Consider the following 18,082-nt stretch of genomic DNA (forward strand, 5'->3'; position numbering starts at 1 on the left):
CCCTCCGCTGCTCTGCCTCTCTAAGGTCCCCTGCAGACGAGCGTGTCCGAATGCGTTGCGTCTGCGATCAGGGAAAATTATGTGAGTAGGTACGCAATTGCAGTCAGTTTTGACTGTGATTGCGTTCTGATGTTCAGTTTTTATCGCGCAGGGGCAATACATTTTGCACGCGCGTGATTAAAAAAAAACTGACTGTGGTACCCAGACCTGAACCCGGACTTCTTCACTGAAGTTCGGGTTTGGGTTAGCTGTTCTGTATATTTTATTATTTTCCCTTATAACATAGTTATTAGGGAAAATAATTGCGTTCTTAATAAATTGTGCCTTGAGGGGTTAAAAAAATAAATAAAAATTAACTCTCCTCATCCTGTTGTTCGCACAGCCGGCATCATCATCTTTCTACTTTTTTCTGGATCTGCAAAAGGACCTTTGATGTCAGTGCAGGTCCTTCTGAATAAAGATCCTTTTATCTTCGTTCAGCAGGACCTGCGCTGACGTCACCACGTCATCAAAGGTCTTTTTGCAGGTCCTGAAAGAAGAAGAAGAAAGATGATGATGCCGGCTGCGCGAACAACAGGATGAGGAGAGTTAATATTTATTTATTTTAACCCCTAAAGCCACATTTTAGTAAGCATACTGTATTAAAACCCATTTAGAGAACGCTCGTCCATGCCCGTAGTGTAACTGCACATGCGCTGCTTTTCCTAATTTGCCCAAGAGCAGCGCATGTCCCGCCTGCCACTGGTGCGCTCCCTGTTCCGTCTCGGACAGGAATACGCTTATTCCTGTCATAGTTCAGAGCGGGGAGCCTGGTAGGAGCGCGTCTGATCTCCTGACCGTAATTCACAAACATCAGAGCAATGGGAGCGCACGGCATCTCTGTACACACTGATGCAGCACTGAAAGGGTATCCAGCAGTAAAATAACCCGCACTTCATACACCTGCAGACAATACCTTACCCCTACATGGAGCTCCAATTGCCTGCTCTCTGTGAATGGGATCGTACAGCATCGGTGTGTACAGAGATAGGGTGCGCTCCCATTCACATATGGCAGGGAAGGGGGATGCAGCCCTAATCGGAGCCCCAGTAAAGTACATTTTTCAGTGGTAAAATGGAATATACAGTGGATATAAAAAGTCTACACTTTTAATGTCACCTATAAACTGTACAACTCAATTGAAAAACAAACTGAAATCTTTTAGGTGGAGGGAAGAAAAAATATAAAAATTAAAATAATATTGTTGCAAAAGTGTGCACACCCTTTGGCCTCATGCACATGACCGTTGTTTCATTCCGTGTCCGTTGTTCAGTTTTTTTTTTGATTTTTCTGCGGACCCATTGACTTTCATGCAGAACTTTTGTCTCCGCTTCAAAATCATCCTCTGAGCGGAAACATAACGGACCCCATTATAGTTAGGGGGCCTAAGGGCTCAGTTTGGCGTCAGTTATGTGCCTTTTCCGCCCCCTCCACTACGTCATTTAATTTATTCACTGCACCGTCCTTGCTTCCTCGTCTCTTGGCCTCCGAAATCCTGCGCAGGCGCAGTATCACCAAGTGCCTGCGCCTGTACGATACTCCTGCTCCTGAGGGCAACAGCCTCAATAGTGTCACTGGGCATGCGCCGAGCCCAGGGATGTAATCAGAGCGCTGTTGCCCTCTGGAGCAGGAGTATCATACAGGCGCAGGCACTCAGCAATACTGCGCCTGCGCGGGATTTCGGAGGCCAAGAGAGGAGGAAGCAAGGATGGTGCAGTGAATAAATTAAATGACGTAGTGGAGGGGGCGGTGCCGTTCGGCAAGGATGTAGGAGTACATTTATTTCTTAGGAGGGCGTGCTGGGCTTGGAAGAAAGGCGGGCTGGGCACTGCAGGGGGGTGTTACTGGGCACTAGAGCAGAGGAATAACGCCCCTCTGGGCACCTTAAGACTTAATTTGCATATCAGAAAAATCGCTTTTTCATCTGAATGAAAAGTTGAATAAAAGAAAGAGGACACATGCAGGAATGAAGGTACTTTATTGCACATTGCTATGTTAACAGTATTATAGGTTCAAAATAGGTGACAGATTCCCTTTAAAAAAAAGTTCTCAAACCCTGCAGTTTTTGCAGTGGCCCCTAAGCCTAATAATAGGCGCCACTTCCTGGTCTTTTCAGTTCACTTTACTGCAGTTATCTGCTTATCATTACATGAAAGATTAGAATGACAGTATCATCTATCATTTACAATAGGTGCTATCACAGCTTATCTACTCCCTTCTGACCTCTCCATAGGTCAGCGTCTAGAAAACTCTACCATAAAGGTCAATGAGGTCCCTTCCTATGCGTTGTGTCCATGGCCCATGGTGGATGCTGTAAAACATATCTCTAAATGATGCTAACAACAGCTCAGGAAAAAGTATATGTATCACTATCTGATTTTAACCGGCATAAAAACATTGGTTACAGTGCAAGGCGTCATAAAATATGGTTAGTAGTTAATATAACAGTAGTAACTCTAAAAACAATGATGGGAAAAGAAAAAAAATTTGGGATAGCCATTCAAGGTGTGTGAATAAAAAAATATATATATTTATCTCTATAGGGGAAAAAAAAACTAATCTAGTCTGGTGTCCTGGGTTCCCACCTTGCTCCATCCCTGCTGCTTCCAGTCCCCACTTGACAGGAACTGTGACATGCTGACTCCCTGCACACCACTTCAGGAACTTCCAGGCATCCCCCCAATTTTTTTTTCAGGGTCTGGGACAGCCCCTTTGAGTAAGTGGGGTAAAGAATATGACAAAATGGGGAGATTTATCATCTCCTTTGCGCCTGAAAAGTGGCATTAAGAAGTTGCAAACTTACATCGCCCTCGCCACATTCCCTGAAGGGAGCTTAGACAGCGGCCCCGACAAAATTCTTGATTTACGCCAGATTTCTGGTGCAAATGAAGCCAGAAATTTACAGCAGGAGGCCCACGGACTGCAGGAGGATGCACCTAATTTATGAAGAGGCGTGCAAGCACGACCACCGCTGTTGGATTGTAGGGTGGTCGTAACTTCTTGGAAACGAGCCATGTATAATGTGATGGAAAAATGAATCAGTCCAGCAAAGGAGGCAATATGGACAATTACAGTACATTAGTAAGTGTCTTGTATTAACTTTCTGTGCCTGATAAATGCCATTTGCTGAAGTGACACAACCCCTTTAATGTTATTTAATTTTAAGAATTCATCTAAGTCTCTCTTAAAACTGCCCACGGTTCCTGCTGTAACCACGTCCTGAGGTAGAACAGATTTAGGCTACCTGCACACGACCGCGCCGTGTTTTGCGTAACAAAACGAGCAGCCTATATTAGAAATGCATATTCTTGTCCGCAAAACGGACAAGAATAGGACATGTTCTATTATAGGCTGCGGGGCAACAGGTGCAGACAGCACACGGACTGTAGTCCGCATCTTTTGCGGCCCAATTGAAGTGACCCAAACAGCGGTTGTGTGTATGAGGCCTTACAGTAAAGAAGCCTTGATGCCTCTGGTGACTGAGCTTTTTCTTGTCCAGTCAGAGGCAGGGCTCCATTGTCTTTGAGGGCATTTTACATGGAACATCTTTTCACCATATTTTTTTGTGCAGCCCATTTATATAGGTTAATCATGTCCCCCGTTGGACGTCTCTTCTCAAGTTTAAATTTTATTCTTTTAAAGGGTTTATCTGAATTCTAAAAGATTTCCCCCTGGCACCCGCATCACTCCTGATCCCTGCACCGCCGCCACTACATCTCCCTATTGCTTGGATCAAAACATCTGGCAACCTGGGGGGAGCAGCCAAATAATGGCCGCGATGGGGACCAGCTACAATGAGGTGCAGCCCCGTTGCAGCCTGCTATTGGCTTCTCACCCTGTTGCCGGATGTTTTGATCCGTGCGATGGGGAGATGCAGCGGCGGCCATGCAGGTATCCGGAGGGACGCGGGGCCAGGGAGCAAGTAAGTATAATATATACTAGGGACCTGGGCATGGGGGAGGGGGGGGGGGGGGCAGGACAGGCATCTTTTAGCATTTGAATAACTCCTATAATCTTTCCTCATAACTTAGACCCTCCATGCCCCTTATCAGTTTAGTTGCTCTCCTCTACTCTTTCCAGCTCCAGGGCATCCCTTCTATGGACTGGTGTAATATTACATCCCTGCCCCGCGAGTCCATGCCTCGTTCAATACATGCCCATTTACTGCAATAGCATTAGAAGCAGCTCATTTTCATCCAAATCCTTCTCTATAAGTGACTTTCCCAGTGTTACATCCCCTAGGACAGTGGTGGCGAACCTATGGCACGGGTGCCAGAGGCGGCACTTAGAGCCCTCTCTGTGGGCACACACACCCTGGAAAAAGTCTATGGTGTACCAATATGCCTCAGACTTTTCCTGCCATTCATCAGCGCAGGGGGCGCACTATGAACAGCACAGGCACTGCATTGAATGTAGGCAGGCTATTATATCTAAATGATAAAGTACATGGAAGATATACTATATTGGACTGTAGTGTTCAGGGTAAATTGCCGTGTTGGCACTTTGCGATAAATAAGTGGGTTTTGTGTTGCAGTTTGGGCACTTGGTCTCTAAAAAGTTCACCATCACTGCCCTAGGACATATGAGGCATGGAGATTATTACTACCAAGATGCATAACTTTACATTTATCCACATTAAACCTCATTTGCCAAGTTGATGCCCAATCACAGATTGTTCTAGTCAGCTTGTAGTTTGTGGACATCTTCTATAGACCGTACAGTACTACAAAGCTTAGTGTCATCTGCAAAAATAGATATGGTGCTATTAATCTCGTCCTCGATATCATTAATAAATAAATTAAATAATAAAGGGCCCAGCACTGAACCTTGGGGTACACCATTTATAACCTGGGACCATTCTGAATAGTAATCATTGACCACAACTCTCCAGACATGGTCCTTCAGCCAGTTTTAAATCCAATTACAAACTATACTTTCCAAGCCTATAGACCTTACTTTACCTATTAAACGTCTGAGAGACAGCATCAAAAGCCTTTGCAAAATCCAGAAACACTACATCCACAGCCGCCCCTCTGTCCAGGCTACTACTCACCTCCTCATCAAAACAAATTGGGTTAGTCTCACAACTTCTGTCCTTGGTAAACCCCTGTTGGTTATCATTTTACCGTATTTTTCGCCCTGTAAGACGCACTTTTTTTTCCCCCTTATGGAAGCGCTCATTAGTACCAGAGGACCGGGAAGCTGTAAAGGTTCTTTACTCACCGCTTCCTGGTCCTCGGCTGTTGGCTGTGCACAGCGTGGGGGCGCTCTGTGACCTCACGCTGTGCGCGCCGGTTTACAGAGCACAGCCGACAGCAGGATGAATAGGATCGCGATGATGAGAAGCGGTGGTGTCCAGGAGTAGGAGAGGTAAGTGGTTTTATTTTTTTTTATTTGTGCTGATGGCTGACGTGAGGGGTGAGAGCTGATGGGTGGCTGAAGGTTGGGGGCGGGGGTTGATGTAGGGCATTTGGGCATCTGATCTGAAGTCTGATTAACATTGGGGTCTGATTGGGGCTGTAAGCTGAGGTCTGATTGACACTGGGGGTCTGATTGCTGGTATGGCCTGAGGTGTAATGGCAAATATTTTTTTAATATTATTTACAATCACATACTCCTGTATATAGTCCCTTAAGAGTCCTTCAAACATTTTCCCACAGCACTGCAGGGATAGGTGTTGATGTGTGTGAAAGATGGTGGCATGCCAGTTTGTTTGAGCAGGGAAATGATATATTAGAAATGTTGGCCAGCACTCACCCAGGAACTAAGCAGCATTAACCTGGTTGTTATAGCAGGCAGAGAGTACGGTATTATTTATGGTGCATGAACTCAAGAGTAATTTTGGGTCTCTCTCACTCTACTCTACTGTACTCTACTCTACCCCTACTCTTCCCTTCCCTATAAGCATGATACACCATTCGTTTGGTGAGAATACCAGTATTTTTATAATTGTCTAATAAGTGTTTTTCTACACAGGCTTAGCTGTTTGCAGTTGTCTTCATAATGACAGACCTGATCATTGTTAGCCAATTTAGTTGTTTTTTTTGTTGGGGGGGGGGGTGACTATACCAAAAAACAAATGGAGATAGATACAGCGGCTTTGTTTTATCCAGGAATTTTTGTTCGATTTATTTTCATGTGGAATGTAAGTCCCGGTTATGTGTTTAATATTTAACTTTCTATAATGTTTTTTTCAGATTTAACAACTTGGCAGATCTGATATTGCTTGTGGGGATGAGCAATAATCTGTAAAACCATGCAGATATACCGCGCACAATAACACAATACTGTCATAAAGTTGATTTTCTGTGCCCGGTGTGTCAGGGTGAAAACGTTTGTAGTAGATAATACTGGACTTATTGCTGTTTACATCTTGAAAGGACCTGTCATTTTATGTCTTACTACTTCTCAAAATACTGTATTGAATTGTGACCTCTCTCTGCTGATCCCATGGGGGGCGGGGGGAGGGGGGGGGGCGGCTACGTGCTTCCGTAATGTGCACAGTTCGGCGATTTAGCCTACTTTCACACTAGCGGCAGCCTGCCGGATCGGTGCTGCTGCTAGTGCACCGTCCCACTGAATGTCCGCTCCGGCCCCGTTGACTATAAGGTCCAGCCGCAGCATGGCAAACACAACATTATAGTCAGTGGGGCTGGCGCGGACCTCCAGCGGCACAGTGCACTAGCAGAAGCACGGATGTCTGTACAGGTGTCTTTCCATGCAGTGATTTTATTAGATATTGCAATAGAGTTGAAATTGTAATTATGTGGTCAGGTAACTGGTCTTGTTTTAATTACAAGATCAAGTGATCTCATTCACACACATTTGCTTGATATTACTATCAAAATTTCCCGTTAAAGCGGTTTTCTGGGATTACTATAATTTTTTTTTTTTTTTTTATAGACATGTTCATGTAGATGCTTATCTCCATACGATCTTCCATATAATTCCCCTGTATATAGCGCATCCTGTTGCTGTATCCAACCAAACCCATGATGCACTTCTCCTGTCTCTGCCACAGCTCCAGCCCCGCCCCTAACACTGTCCAGCTAGTTTATAGCTCCTCCCAACCAGCTAGTTACATAACCACTGTCCTATCTCTGCCCCTCTATGGACATTACAGGAAATAATAAAAAGCTGCATGGAAATGGTCATGTGACCACAGCGCAGACCAGAAGATAGGAGCGATAAGAATAAACAAAATATATTGCACAATTACAGCTACTTTCATAAACAGTGGCGTACCTCCAATAGGTGAAGACCACGCAGCTGCTATGGGGCCATGGGGAAAAGGGGCCCGCAGTGAACCAAAGGCCCTGCCCCCTTATTGCACTCTACTGTCCAGCTTCAGTATCCCAATCGTCAGTGGGAAAAGCTAAAGGACCCGTGATGATGTCATCACAGGTTCTGTACATCTAGTAAAGGAACTGCACAAAGAATGGTGTAGTTCTCAGGTTAGATAGGAGCATCTGCCAGGACCTGTGATGATATCCTCATAATCACAGGGCCTGTACATCTAGTAAAGGAACTGCACAGAGCTTCATCACAGGTCCTTCAAACCCCCAACAGCATGGAGGAGAAATGCAGGATGAGCTCTTCACTGAGAATAGAATGGAGTGGTAAGAGGAGGTCCTCCTCCTTTATACCCTATTCCATATATACACACACACTGCAACACTGCATGTATTATACAGTGTAATAGATGCAGTGGACACAGGTATATAGTATACCCAGCAAGGTACGAATATGTGAGGTACAAGGTATAATAAATGCAGTGTGTACAGATATACAGTGCATACAGCAGTGTACTGATATGGGAGGTATGAGGTATAATAGATGCAGTGTGTACAGATATATAGTATATACAGCAGTGTACTGATATGGGAGGTATGAGGTATAATAGATGCAGTGTGTACAGATATATAGTATATACAGCAGTGTACTGATATGAGGTATAATAGATGTAGTGTACTGATGAGGTATAATAGGTGCAGTGTGTACAGATATATAGTATATACAGCAGTGTACTGATATGGGAGGTATGAGGTATAATAGATGCAGTGTGTACAGACATATAGTATATACAGCAGTGTACTGATATGTGAGATACGAGGTATAATAGTTGCACTATGTACAGATATATGGTATATACAGCTGTGTACTGATATGAGGTATAATAGATGCAGTGTGTATAGTATATATAGTAGTGTACTGATATGTGAGGTACGAGCTGTAATTTATACCTCATACCTCACATATCAGTACTCTGCTGTAGATTCTTGCTTTGGGGCCTAAAATGATTTATATGTACGCCCCTGTTCATAAATGATTATTTTAATGCCAAACTGAAAATCCTTTTACAAGTAGTTGCAGCAGTGCCCCCCTCCCTTTTTACTGGAGCTTTATTAATTAGATGCAGCAACATTACAGTTCAGGATCTGATTAGCATATGTTACCTATCAGCAGAATGAATCCTGTTAAACCAGGTCTACTCCCTGACAGAGTTGATCCTGCTGACTAAAGTGAAACCTGTTTTATGACATTAAGTTCACGACGTTCCCAAGAAAACCAGTGAATTATTTCTGCACATGTTGCCTGCAGTGCACCAGGTATTGTAGGGTTAATATTGGCCGCTGCCCTCTGTAAGTAATGATAACTAGTGAGACTAGTGAATGGCAGTGACTAATAACTAAGGTAAAGCTAAGGTCCCTTTTCACTGCTCAACTGAGTAGAAGGTTGTTCCTTCCCGGCAATCGCCTGCTTGTCAGTGAAGGAGACCTCTGCATTTACATGCAGCGATCTCCTCCACAGTGTGGGGAGGAGCGATCGCTAATACCATCACTCATCCCTATACAGAATCACTCTATGCCGGCAGGAGAGCGTGTTTAGACGGCACAATCTGCTGCCGGCAAACGATGATTTAGGTGTTCACACGAATGACAATCCTGTTACCCAGTGGACGAGCGTTTCAATCGTTCATCGGGAAATCGGCGACCCCTTTACACCGCCCGATAATGAGCATTCAATGATCTGTCCTATGCTCGGTGAAGGGGCCTTTACAGGTTATACTGAAAAGTGCATATCCAGCCCAGCTCTCTGGTGCTGACTTATTTCCATAAGATAGGATGTACAGATCTAAGAATAGGTTATCAAGACCTGATGGGTGAAGTCCAACTCCGGCACCACGATCACCTGTTTGAAGGGCTGCTGTCATGACCATGGTTGTGGTCGTGACTCCTTGGTTCGCATGCCGTTGTCAGCGGTTTGTTTTGTGTTGTCATCCACAGGTGTGGGCTCTGTATCTTGCCTCACGTGTGGTTGCCGCTGGCAACATAAGGTGGTTGGCAGTGGAGCGGCCTGAGCGGCTGCTAGGCGCTCCCTGTCACGGCATGCGGTTGCCTCTGGCAACGTGTGGTTTTAGTGTTCACTTTTTATGTTTGGTGTGAGGGAGTTTGTGGTGTGTACACTTCTCCTTTAAGTGATACTTACCCTGTTTGGTGATGGAAGGGTTAACCCCTTTCCTAATGTGTGTGTGGGTGTGGCCGCTCGGGCTATTTAGCCTCAGTTTAGATGGTAGAAGCTGAGTGGTATCCTTATACCATCTCTCCAGTGAGGGCCACCCTTGCGGTCATAAAAAAATGTGGTGATGTTATGCTTTATGTTGGTCTTTGTTATTTCTGCGGCTATGGATCTGGGTTCCTGTGTGTGTGCTGTGTCCTTTTATGTTTGGGTGTGGACACCAGCTTGTGAGCATGGGATCCAGTCAGGGTGTCTGTGGCAGGTAGGTGTGGAAGTGCTTTTCACCCTCCTGCCATATCCATAGTCTGTTTATGTTTCTATTCCCTTGCAGCTTGGCCAGTTTAGACTCCTGTTTCTCCGCGTCCAGGAGGAACAGGTTGTCTACCCAGCTCCTAGCTCAGGGATCTGCGGAGGGTTATTAGGGACCCGAGGTTCCTGAGTATGAGCCCTCCTACCATCAAGGTCGGCTCATACAGCTAGGAGTCAGGGTCAGATTAGGGATGCGTTAGGAGGTGACCTGCTCCCTAACTCTGTTGTCCTGGTCAAGCAGCTTCCACATACGTGTAACATCGCACGGCTGAGGGTTTTCCCCATCCTCAGCCGTGACAGCTGCAGGGCTCAGATGAGCGATGTGCTTGGCACTGCAGCTCAGGCTCATTCATTTGAATGGAAATAAGATGCATATAGCATATAGGCCATGTGACCAGTGACGGTGACATCACTGGCCTCTTGAAACAGAAGATTGGGGGGGGGGGGGTTACAGGAGTCTGACCTTCACCGATCAGATATGTACCTATGACACTGGCTGACCTGTTCCATGTGCACTTGGCAGCTGAAGACATCTGTGTTGGTCCCATGTTCATATATGTGCCAGCATTGATGAGAAAAATGTTGTCAGCAGATTTGTACCTATGAAAACTGTTACATGTGCACTTGGCAGCTGAAGGCGTCTGTGTTGGTCCCATGTTTATATGTGCCCGCATTGCTGAGATGTTTTAATGTATGCTAATAAGCCTCTAAGAGCAACGGAGGCACCTAGAGGCTCTGCTTTCTCTGCAGCTGCCAACCCCTCTCCATTTTGATAGACAGGGCCAAGCAGTTAAACGTCATCACACTTGGTCCTGTCAAAGTCCAGAGGGCAGTTGCAGAGAGAGCAGAGCCTGTAGGTGTAACGGCAACGCCCCGGACTCCTAGAGGCTCATTTGCATATATTAAAACAGCATTTTTCTCAGCAGTGCGGGCACATGTGAACATGGGACCAACACAGATGCTGTCAGCTGCCAAGTGCACATGGAGCAGGTACAAATCTGAAGACAGATGCCCTGTAATGATCTATCCAGGCTCATAGCCTGCAGACTCTTTCCATGTTCTGCATAGTGTACAAAAGGCACATAATATGCAAACGCTAAATGAATAAATTGTCTGGTCAGCTAAACCAGAAAACAAACATTATGACATAATAACCTTTCTCCTGGCCTTCTGACGGGCTCCCGCATTTCAGTTTACCATTCTTTGTTCACAGGGAGCTTGTTCATATAGCAATTGATTGTTTTATTATTTTTGATTTATTTCCTCTTTTAGATGAAGAGTGTGAAAGGAAGGTGAAGTGAGAAGGTTCCCATCATGATCCAGGGATGCCCTGAACCAGCAAACCGCTCCGCAGATATAATCCTGGCTGTTCAGGCACCAGGTGACTTTGTGGCCGAATCTGTGTCTCCTCCTTGCTTTTTAAAAATTGACTATAATCGGAGTAGATGCTGATATCCACCTCCACTCATGAATATCCACTGTGGAGACTCCGCTCCTGGCACTGGTAAGTCTAATAGAAAGTGAATCAGAAATACTTCTCCACGATTGACCTCTTGACACATGTGTCATCAGAGAGAAGAGACCAGCCCTCTGTTAATTAGCTTTATATCTACTGCATATATTGATCTTGTGACGGAGAATGAGAACTTTGCTATCGTTATCAAGTTATTACTTAACAAGTTAGATAATATGAAGTAGAAACATCTACGCGTTTCGGATCCGTGCATACTTATATTCCTGAGAGGATCAGTATGTATAGATCTGAAATGCGGAGACGCTCTGCTGTCCTCTTTTTCAGTAAAGATCTCTGTTGTATCAGATGCTGGATTTCTCTCTTGTTCATCAGTATTTTTGCGTGTTTCCTCCACGCTTCCGTGCATCCTAGCAGGCGGCGAGCTGGACTGACTTTGCCTTATCCACTTCTCTCTCTACATTTTATTTAACTGTTTTCCACAGATGTCTATCACAGTCCAGATGCCCCTGAAGTGGAACTGGTTAACTTGCTAGAAGACCAACTCCCTCAATACAAGTTACGAGTGGACTCCTTGTATCTCTACAGTCACCAAGACTGGCTCCAACACTCCCCAACACATCAAAGCAATGGCCTTGGCAGCCTTTCTCCTGTCCTGGCTGAGGAGACTTTCCGTTACATGAGTAAGAGTCGGGCTTGATTTCTGTTCTTGGCAAACCATGGCTTGGTGTATATTGTAAGAACTTCCTGGATGATGGTTTCCAGACGTTGGACCCGTCATATGTTATGGATCTCAGACATGGCTGTTAGTCTGGACAATAAATGCAGCTTATCGTGAACGACCGTTCCTGACAATCTGCCCTTGTAAATGTGCAGCCGATCACCCTATGGGTGATACATTAATTCATGAAGGCACCACCAATCATAGTTTCTGGGCAGCAGATCGTGTGGTCTAAACAGTGATCTGCTCCTCATAAACCATGAATCTCTGAGGACGAGGGATCGCAATAGCAATCCCTCGTCCTCATACAGTGAAGGAGATTGCTGCATGTAAATGATCACCAAGTTTATACGTGAACGTATAAAAACCCTTAGGAAAAGTATACAAAATCAGGGGCGTAACTATAGGGGAAGCAGCTGCTTTGGGGACCTGACCCTGAAGGGGCCCATCCAGGAGGAGATGGACTAAACGATTTTGTCAGGGTCCCCTCAACAGTATTACACAATGAAATGATATACTGTGACAGTATAGACAGTGTATAAAACGGATGGAACAGCTGCCGGGCCTGGTCTGAGAGAGAGATCTTTACTAGCCACAGGAATGAGGGCGACATAAAAGAAAGGGGTTGTAAAAAAAATTACTGGGGGAGGGGCCCCATTCAAAAATTTGCTGTGGGGCCCGGTCATTTCTAGTTACGCCACTGTACAAAATAAACCATGTAATACATATAGATACTTTAGGCCTGAATGGGAGTCACTCTCTGCCCTGGCCTGTAGAAGGGCCCTCGAGCAGGACCTTTTCCTCTCTGACATCCCTATTCCAGAGGGACTACAGAGTTAGGCTACTTTCACATTTGCGTTCAGGGCTCCACTTGTGAGTTCTGTTTTTAAAGGCTCTCACAAGCGGCCCCGAACGGATCCGTCTAGCCCTAATGCATTCTGAGTGGATGCGGATCCGCTCAGAATGCATCAGTCTGGCAGCGTTTGGGCTCCGCTCAGCAGGCGGACACATGAACGCTGCTTGCAGCATTCGGGTGTCCGCCTGGCCGTGCAGAGGCAAACGGATCCGTCCAGACTTACAATGTAAGTCAATGGGGACGGATCTGTTTGAATTTGACACAATATGGCTTAATTTTCAAACTGATCCATCCCCCATTGACCTTCAATGTAAAGTCTGGACGGATCCGTCTGACTAACTTTCACTTAGAATTTCTTTTACAATATAACGGATCCATCGTCTGCATTATATGAGCGGATCCGTCTCAGACGGATCTGCTCTGAACGCAAATGTGAAAGTAACCTTAATGTTTAGAAGACGACCCCTTTAAGTTTATAGAAAAAGGTGACCATCGTTAAAGGGTTTGTTTTATCAAGGCCATATGAACTATGAGATGGAGGTCACCGTGCTTGGGAACCCTTTTATGACCAAAAATCGGGGTATCACCTCTGTTTCTCGCCCAATTCCTTGGGGGACACAGGAACTCTTGGGTATAGCTTATCTCCATAGGAGGCGTGACACTAAGTAAAAGACTGTTAAGCCCCTCCTCCAGCAGCTATACCCTCAGCCTGGAGAGAGAGACTTCCAGTTTTTTGCTTAGTGTCAAGGAGGCAAGACACTCTCTGCACTGCAGAGTTGTCTTGAGAAGATTTTAGAGTTTTTAATTTTTTTATTTTATTTTTTCACTTGGATATTTCCACAGGGACAACAGAGTCGCAGTAGACTTCTCTGTTTTCCCGGGGTTGAGCTGCACCAGGGCCGGTTATCCGCCCTGCTGCCTCCCCCACAGAAGAAAAGGAGGACCAGGGCAGCTCATGCTCCCCTGCATCCCGCCAGCACTGGGTCGCCCACCTGCAAGCCCCTCTCCAGCTACTGTCACTTTTGTGCCAGTGGCTGAAGGGGCGTCCCAGCTGGATGGACTAGAGGGTGAAGACGTCGCATGGTGAGGTGGCTAGTGCAGCCGTTCCGCTCCCATCCCCCTCCCTTCCCTTCCCCTCCTCTCCGTTCCGTTCTGGGTCCTGGGTAGGCTCTCCCCTTTGCTGATAGGCTCCGATTCGGAGGCGGCCTGGCGCCCTGTCTGTACTGCCTGGGACGAGTCCCAGGAGAAGCTGAGCGGCGCTCATGGGGGAGGCTTGTTTGGGAGCGGCCGGGTATGCGACCGCTGTGCCGTTGCTCTGCAGGACGCCTCGCCGGTCCTCCTATTTCGGCTTCCTACCTCTCACTTCCGCTGCGGCGGGGGCCATTGGGAGACCTGTGAGGGTTCAGAGCGGGATTTGAATCGCGCGCGCGATAATTTTTTCCGGCGGGGGGCGGAGTTTCGGTCCGTCCCAGCGTCCTGCTTGGTCTTCAGTCAGGGGCCGGACGTCCTTCTTCCCGCGCCTCACTAGTCCCGCCCACTCTCGTGCCGGCGTGCTTCTGGGTTCTCACTGCAGGACGGACCATTGCTCTGGTTGCCGCCGCCGTTCTTCTGCTGCTGCCGCTGCCGTTTCTGCTCCTCGGTGACCTGGTAGGACTGTTGACCCTTCCTCCACTGTAGCCCCCTGGCCTGGACGCAGGTTTTTTTCTATTGCTCCTGCCAACATGTCTGACCCCTTAGTGCCTGTGGGACCTTGGTATCATACCTGCACCGCATGTAAGGCGCCCCTTCCTCAAGGGCAGTCTGACCCGCATTGCTCGCTTTGCAAAGACCCATCGCAGGGTCCGCCGTCTGTTGTGTCACCCCCGGGCCTCTTGGATCCCCCTGACTGGGCTAGATCCCTCTCCCAGGCTGTGGTTAGTCTCACTAGCGTTGTGGGCCGACTTGCAGATGTGTTGCCCTTGTCGCAGCCGGATGATTCCCCTGCTGGGCCCTCCGGGTCCGCTGTCTTGGCCGACCCGTCTGAGTCTCTCTCTGCAGGCGACTCCTCCAGAGCCCGCCAATCCCAGAAGCGGTCAAGGGCGGATCACCGGTCATCTTCGGATGCTTCGGTATCCCCCCCAAGGGTGCGTTCTTAGTCGGGTCCTTCCTCTTTGCAGGATTTGCCCTCTGAAGGGGAGCTGGTTGATTCCGATTGGGATATGGATTCGGCACTGCCTTCAAAGCTGGCTTCCGCTGTGGGCCACCTTATAAACAATATCCGTGATACCTTTAAGATTCGCGATGATCCTCCTGATCCTGAAAAAACCAGTGTTTCCTTTTTTCGCCAGAAACAGGCTTCTGCGGTTTTTCCCCTCCATGCTGACTTTTCGTCAGTGGTTTCTAAGGCCTGGGCCCGTCCTGATGCACGTTTTACCCCGCCAAAAAAGTTAGATGTTTGTTATCCGTTTCCGGCGGATTGCATCACAAACTGGGCGTCTCCTCCTAAGGTCGACCCCCCTGTGGCCCGTTTGTCCAAGAGCACGGCTATCCCCGTCGCAGATGGTTCTTCCTTACAATCCACTGAGGATCGCCGTATAGAGGCCCTTACAAAGGGTATCTTTTCGGCCTCCGGATCCGCGCTTAGGCCAGTCTTTGCCTCCGCTTGGGCTGGAAAAGCGGTTTCAGAATGGGCGTCTCAGCTGGATCTGGAGCTTGAATCCGACGTCCCTATTCAGGACCTCCGTGCCCTGGCTCAACTTATCGTTCAGGCTGGTAAATTTGTATGTGAAGCATCCCTGGATGCAGGGGCTCTTATTGCCCGTTCGTCTGCCCTGGCCGTTTCGGCTAGGAGGGAGCTTTGGTTAAAGGTTTGGTCGGCGGACGCCGCGTCAAAGCGGTCTCTTACTAGCCTTCCTTTCTCTGGTGCTCGTTTGTTCGGGACCCGTTTGGATGAAATCATCTCTGAAGCCACGGGGGGGAAGAGTACCCATCTTCCCCAATCCAAGGCTAGGAGCTCCACTCGTGGTCGTCTCACCTTCTCCCGCTTCAGGTCTTCTCGTAGGGCTTCCGCTCCTCGCACCGCCTCAGGTCCGTCCGCTAACCCTGTCCAGGACAGGCGTGAGAAACCCTTTTTTCGGACCCAGCCCTCCTGGCGCAAATCTCAACCTGCTCGCGCTCCCGCGACCAAGCAGGCCCCCGCCTGAAGGTGCGCCCCCACCCACCCGGGTGGGGGGACGTCTCCTCCTGTTCAGGGACTTCTGGCAGGCGCACGTCTCTGACGCCTGGGCTCTCGAGGTTGTGTCTTCCGGGTACAAACTCGAGTTTGCGTCCCTTCCCCCGGTTCGGTTCTTTCGCTCTCGGGTTCCCCGGGATTCCCGAGGGGCGGCCGATTTCTTTGCTGCCGTTCGAACTCTTCTAGACAAAGGAGTCATCGCCCCGGTTCCTATGGGAGACAGGTTCAGGGGGTTCTATTCGAACCTTTTTGTGGTCCCCAAGAAGGAGGGTTCGGTGCGACCCATTCTGGATCTAAAACGACTGAACCGCTTCCTTCGTCTTCAGCGTTTCCGGATGGAGTCTCTCAGGTCGGTGGTGGCCTCTCTGGAACAGGGGGAGTTCCTGGCCTCCATCGACATCCAGGACGCCTACCTTCACATTCCAATCGCACGGTGTCATCAGTGCTTTCTGCGTTTTGCAGTGGGGTCCGACCACTACTAGTTCGTTGCCCTTCCCTTCGGGCTGGCGACGGCCCCTCGTGTTTTCACGAAGGTCCTTGCCCCGGTCCTCGCCTTACTTCGTTCCAGGGGAGTTTTTCTGCTTCCATATCTGGACGACCTCCTAATCAAGGCGCCTTCTCTGTCACTGACTTCTGCCAGCGTGGATCTCTCGCTGCAGACCTTGCGCCGGTTCGGTTGGGTTATCAACCGACCCAAATCCTCTCTTGTTCCTTCCCGGCAATTGGTCTTTCTGGGGATGCTGCTGGATACGGATTCAGCGGTGGTTCGGCTCCCGTTGGACAAGCGCCTGCTCCTCCATCGGTCGGTTCAGAGCCTTCTGTCCCACCGCCGTCCTTCTTTCCGGTTCAGCATGCGGGTCCTGGGTCAGATGGTGTCCTGCTTCGAGGCGATTCCTTACGCACAGTTCCACTCCCGCACCTTTCAGACGGCCATTCTGACCGCCTGGGACAAGTCCCAGGAGAGTCTGGATCGGCATTTTCCCCTTTCCCCCCAGGTTCGTTCCTCTCTCCTCTGGTGGCTGCGGACCCCTCTTCAGGGGAAGTCCTTCCTGCCAATGACTTGGCTGGTGATTACCACCGATGCCAGTCTGCGGGGTTGGGGGGGGAGTGTTTCCTCCTCGGTCCGTCCAGGGCACTTGGTCTCCGTCGGAGTCCAGACTGCCGATCAATGTTCTGGAACTGAGGGCCATCCTCCTCTCGCTCCGACACTGGACTTCGTTGCTTCAGGGTCGCCCTGTTCGGGTCCAATCGGACAATGCCACGGCTGTGGCGTACATAAATCACCAGGGGGGCACTCGCAGCACGGCGGCGATGAGGGAGGTGTCTCTGATCCTTCGCTGGGCGGAGGTTCATGTTCCGGCCATTTCGGCCATTTACATTCCGGGGGTGGACAATTGGGCGGCGGATTTCCTCAGCCGGACGACGATCGACCCGGGGGAGTGGTCTCTGCACCCCGACGTCTTCGAGTCTCTTTGTCTCCGTTGGGGTCGTCCGGACGTGGATCTCATGGCCTCCAGATTCAACCACAAACTTCCCATCTACGTGGCCAGGGCCAAGGATCCGGACGCTTGCGGCGCAGACGCGCTCGTCCTCCCCTGGACGGAGTTTTCGCTCCTCTACGTGTTTCCGCCCCTGCCTCTGCTTCCGCGTGTCCTTCGGAAGATTGCGGCGGAGGGCACGCCAGCAATTCTAATCGCCCCGGACTGGCCGCGTCGTCCGTGGTACGCCGACCTTATGTTGCTTCTGGCAGACGCTCCCTTGCCTCTGCCTCTCAGAGAAGACCTCCTCTCTCAAGGGCCGATCTTCCACCAGCATTTAGGGTCTCTACGTTTGACGGCGTGGCTATTGAAACCGCGGTCCTGACGCGGCGGGGGTTTTCTGCTGACGTGGTCCGTACCATGATTCGTGCGCGAAAGCCGGCCTCGTCCAGGATTTATTATCGTACCTGGCGGGCCT

General features: G+C 48.7%; 1 protein-coding gene across 4 annotated transcripts in view; it reads left to right on the forward strand.

Moving 5' to 3' along the window:
- The window catches only part of TRAK2 (trafficking kinesin protein 2), a 71,944-nt gene that overhangs the window by 18,161 nt on the left and 35,701 nt on the right, over positions 1-18,082 (forward strand). For all 4 annotated transcript variants that reach the window (XM_044305030.1, XM_044305032.1, XM_044305033.1 and 1 more), the window contains exons 2-3: positions 11,140-11,371; positions 11,824-12,021. In XM_044305030.1, the coding sequence (XP_044160965.1) occupies positions 11,335-11,371; positions 11,824-12,021 (235 nt within the window). In that variant the 5' untranslated portion in view covers positions 11,140-11,334. The remainder of the gene's footprint in view (positions 1-11,139; positions 11,372-11,823; positions 12,022-18,082) is intronic.

The sequence above is a fragment of the Bufo gargarizans genome, chromosome 8 (assembly GCF_014858855.1).
Source record: "Bufo gargarizans isolate SCDJY-AF-19 chromosome 8, ASM1485885v1, whole genome shotgun sequence".
NCBI lineage: Eukaryota > Metazoa > Chordata > Amphibia > Anura > Bufonidae > Bufo > Bufo gargarizans.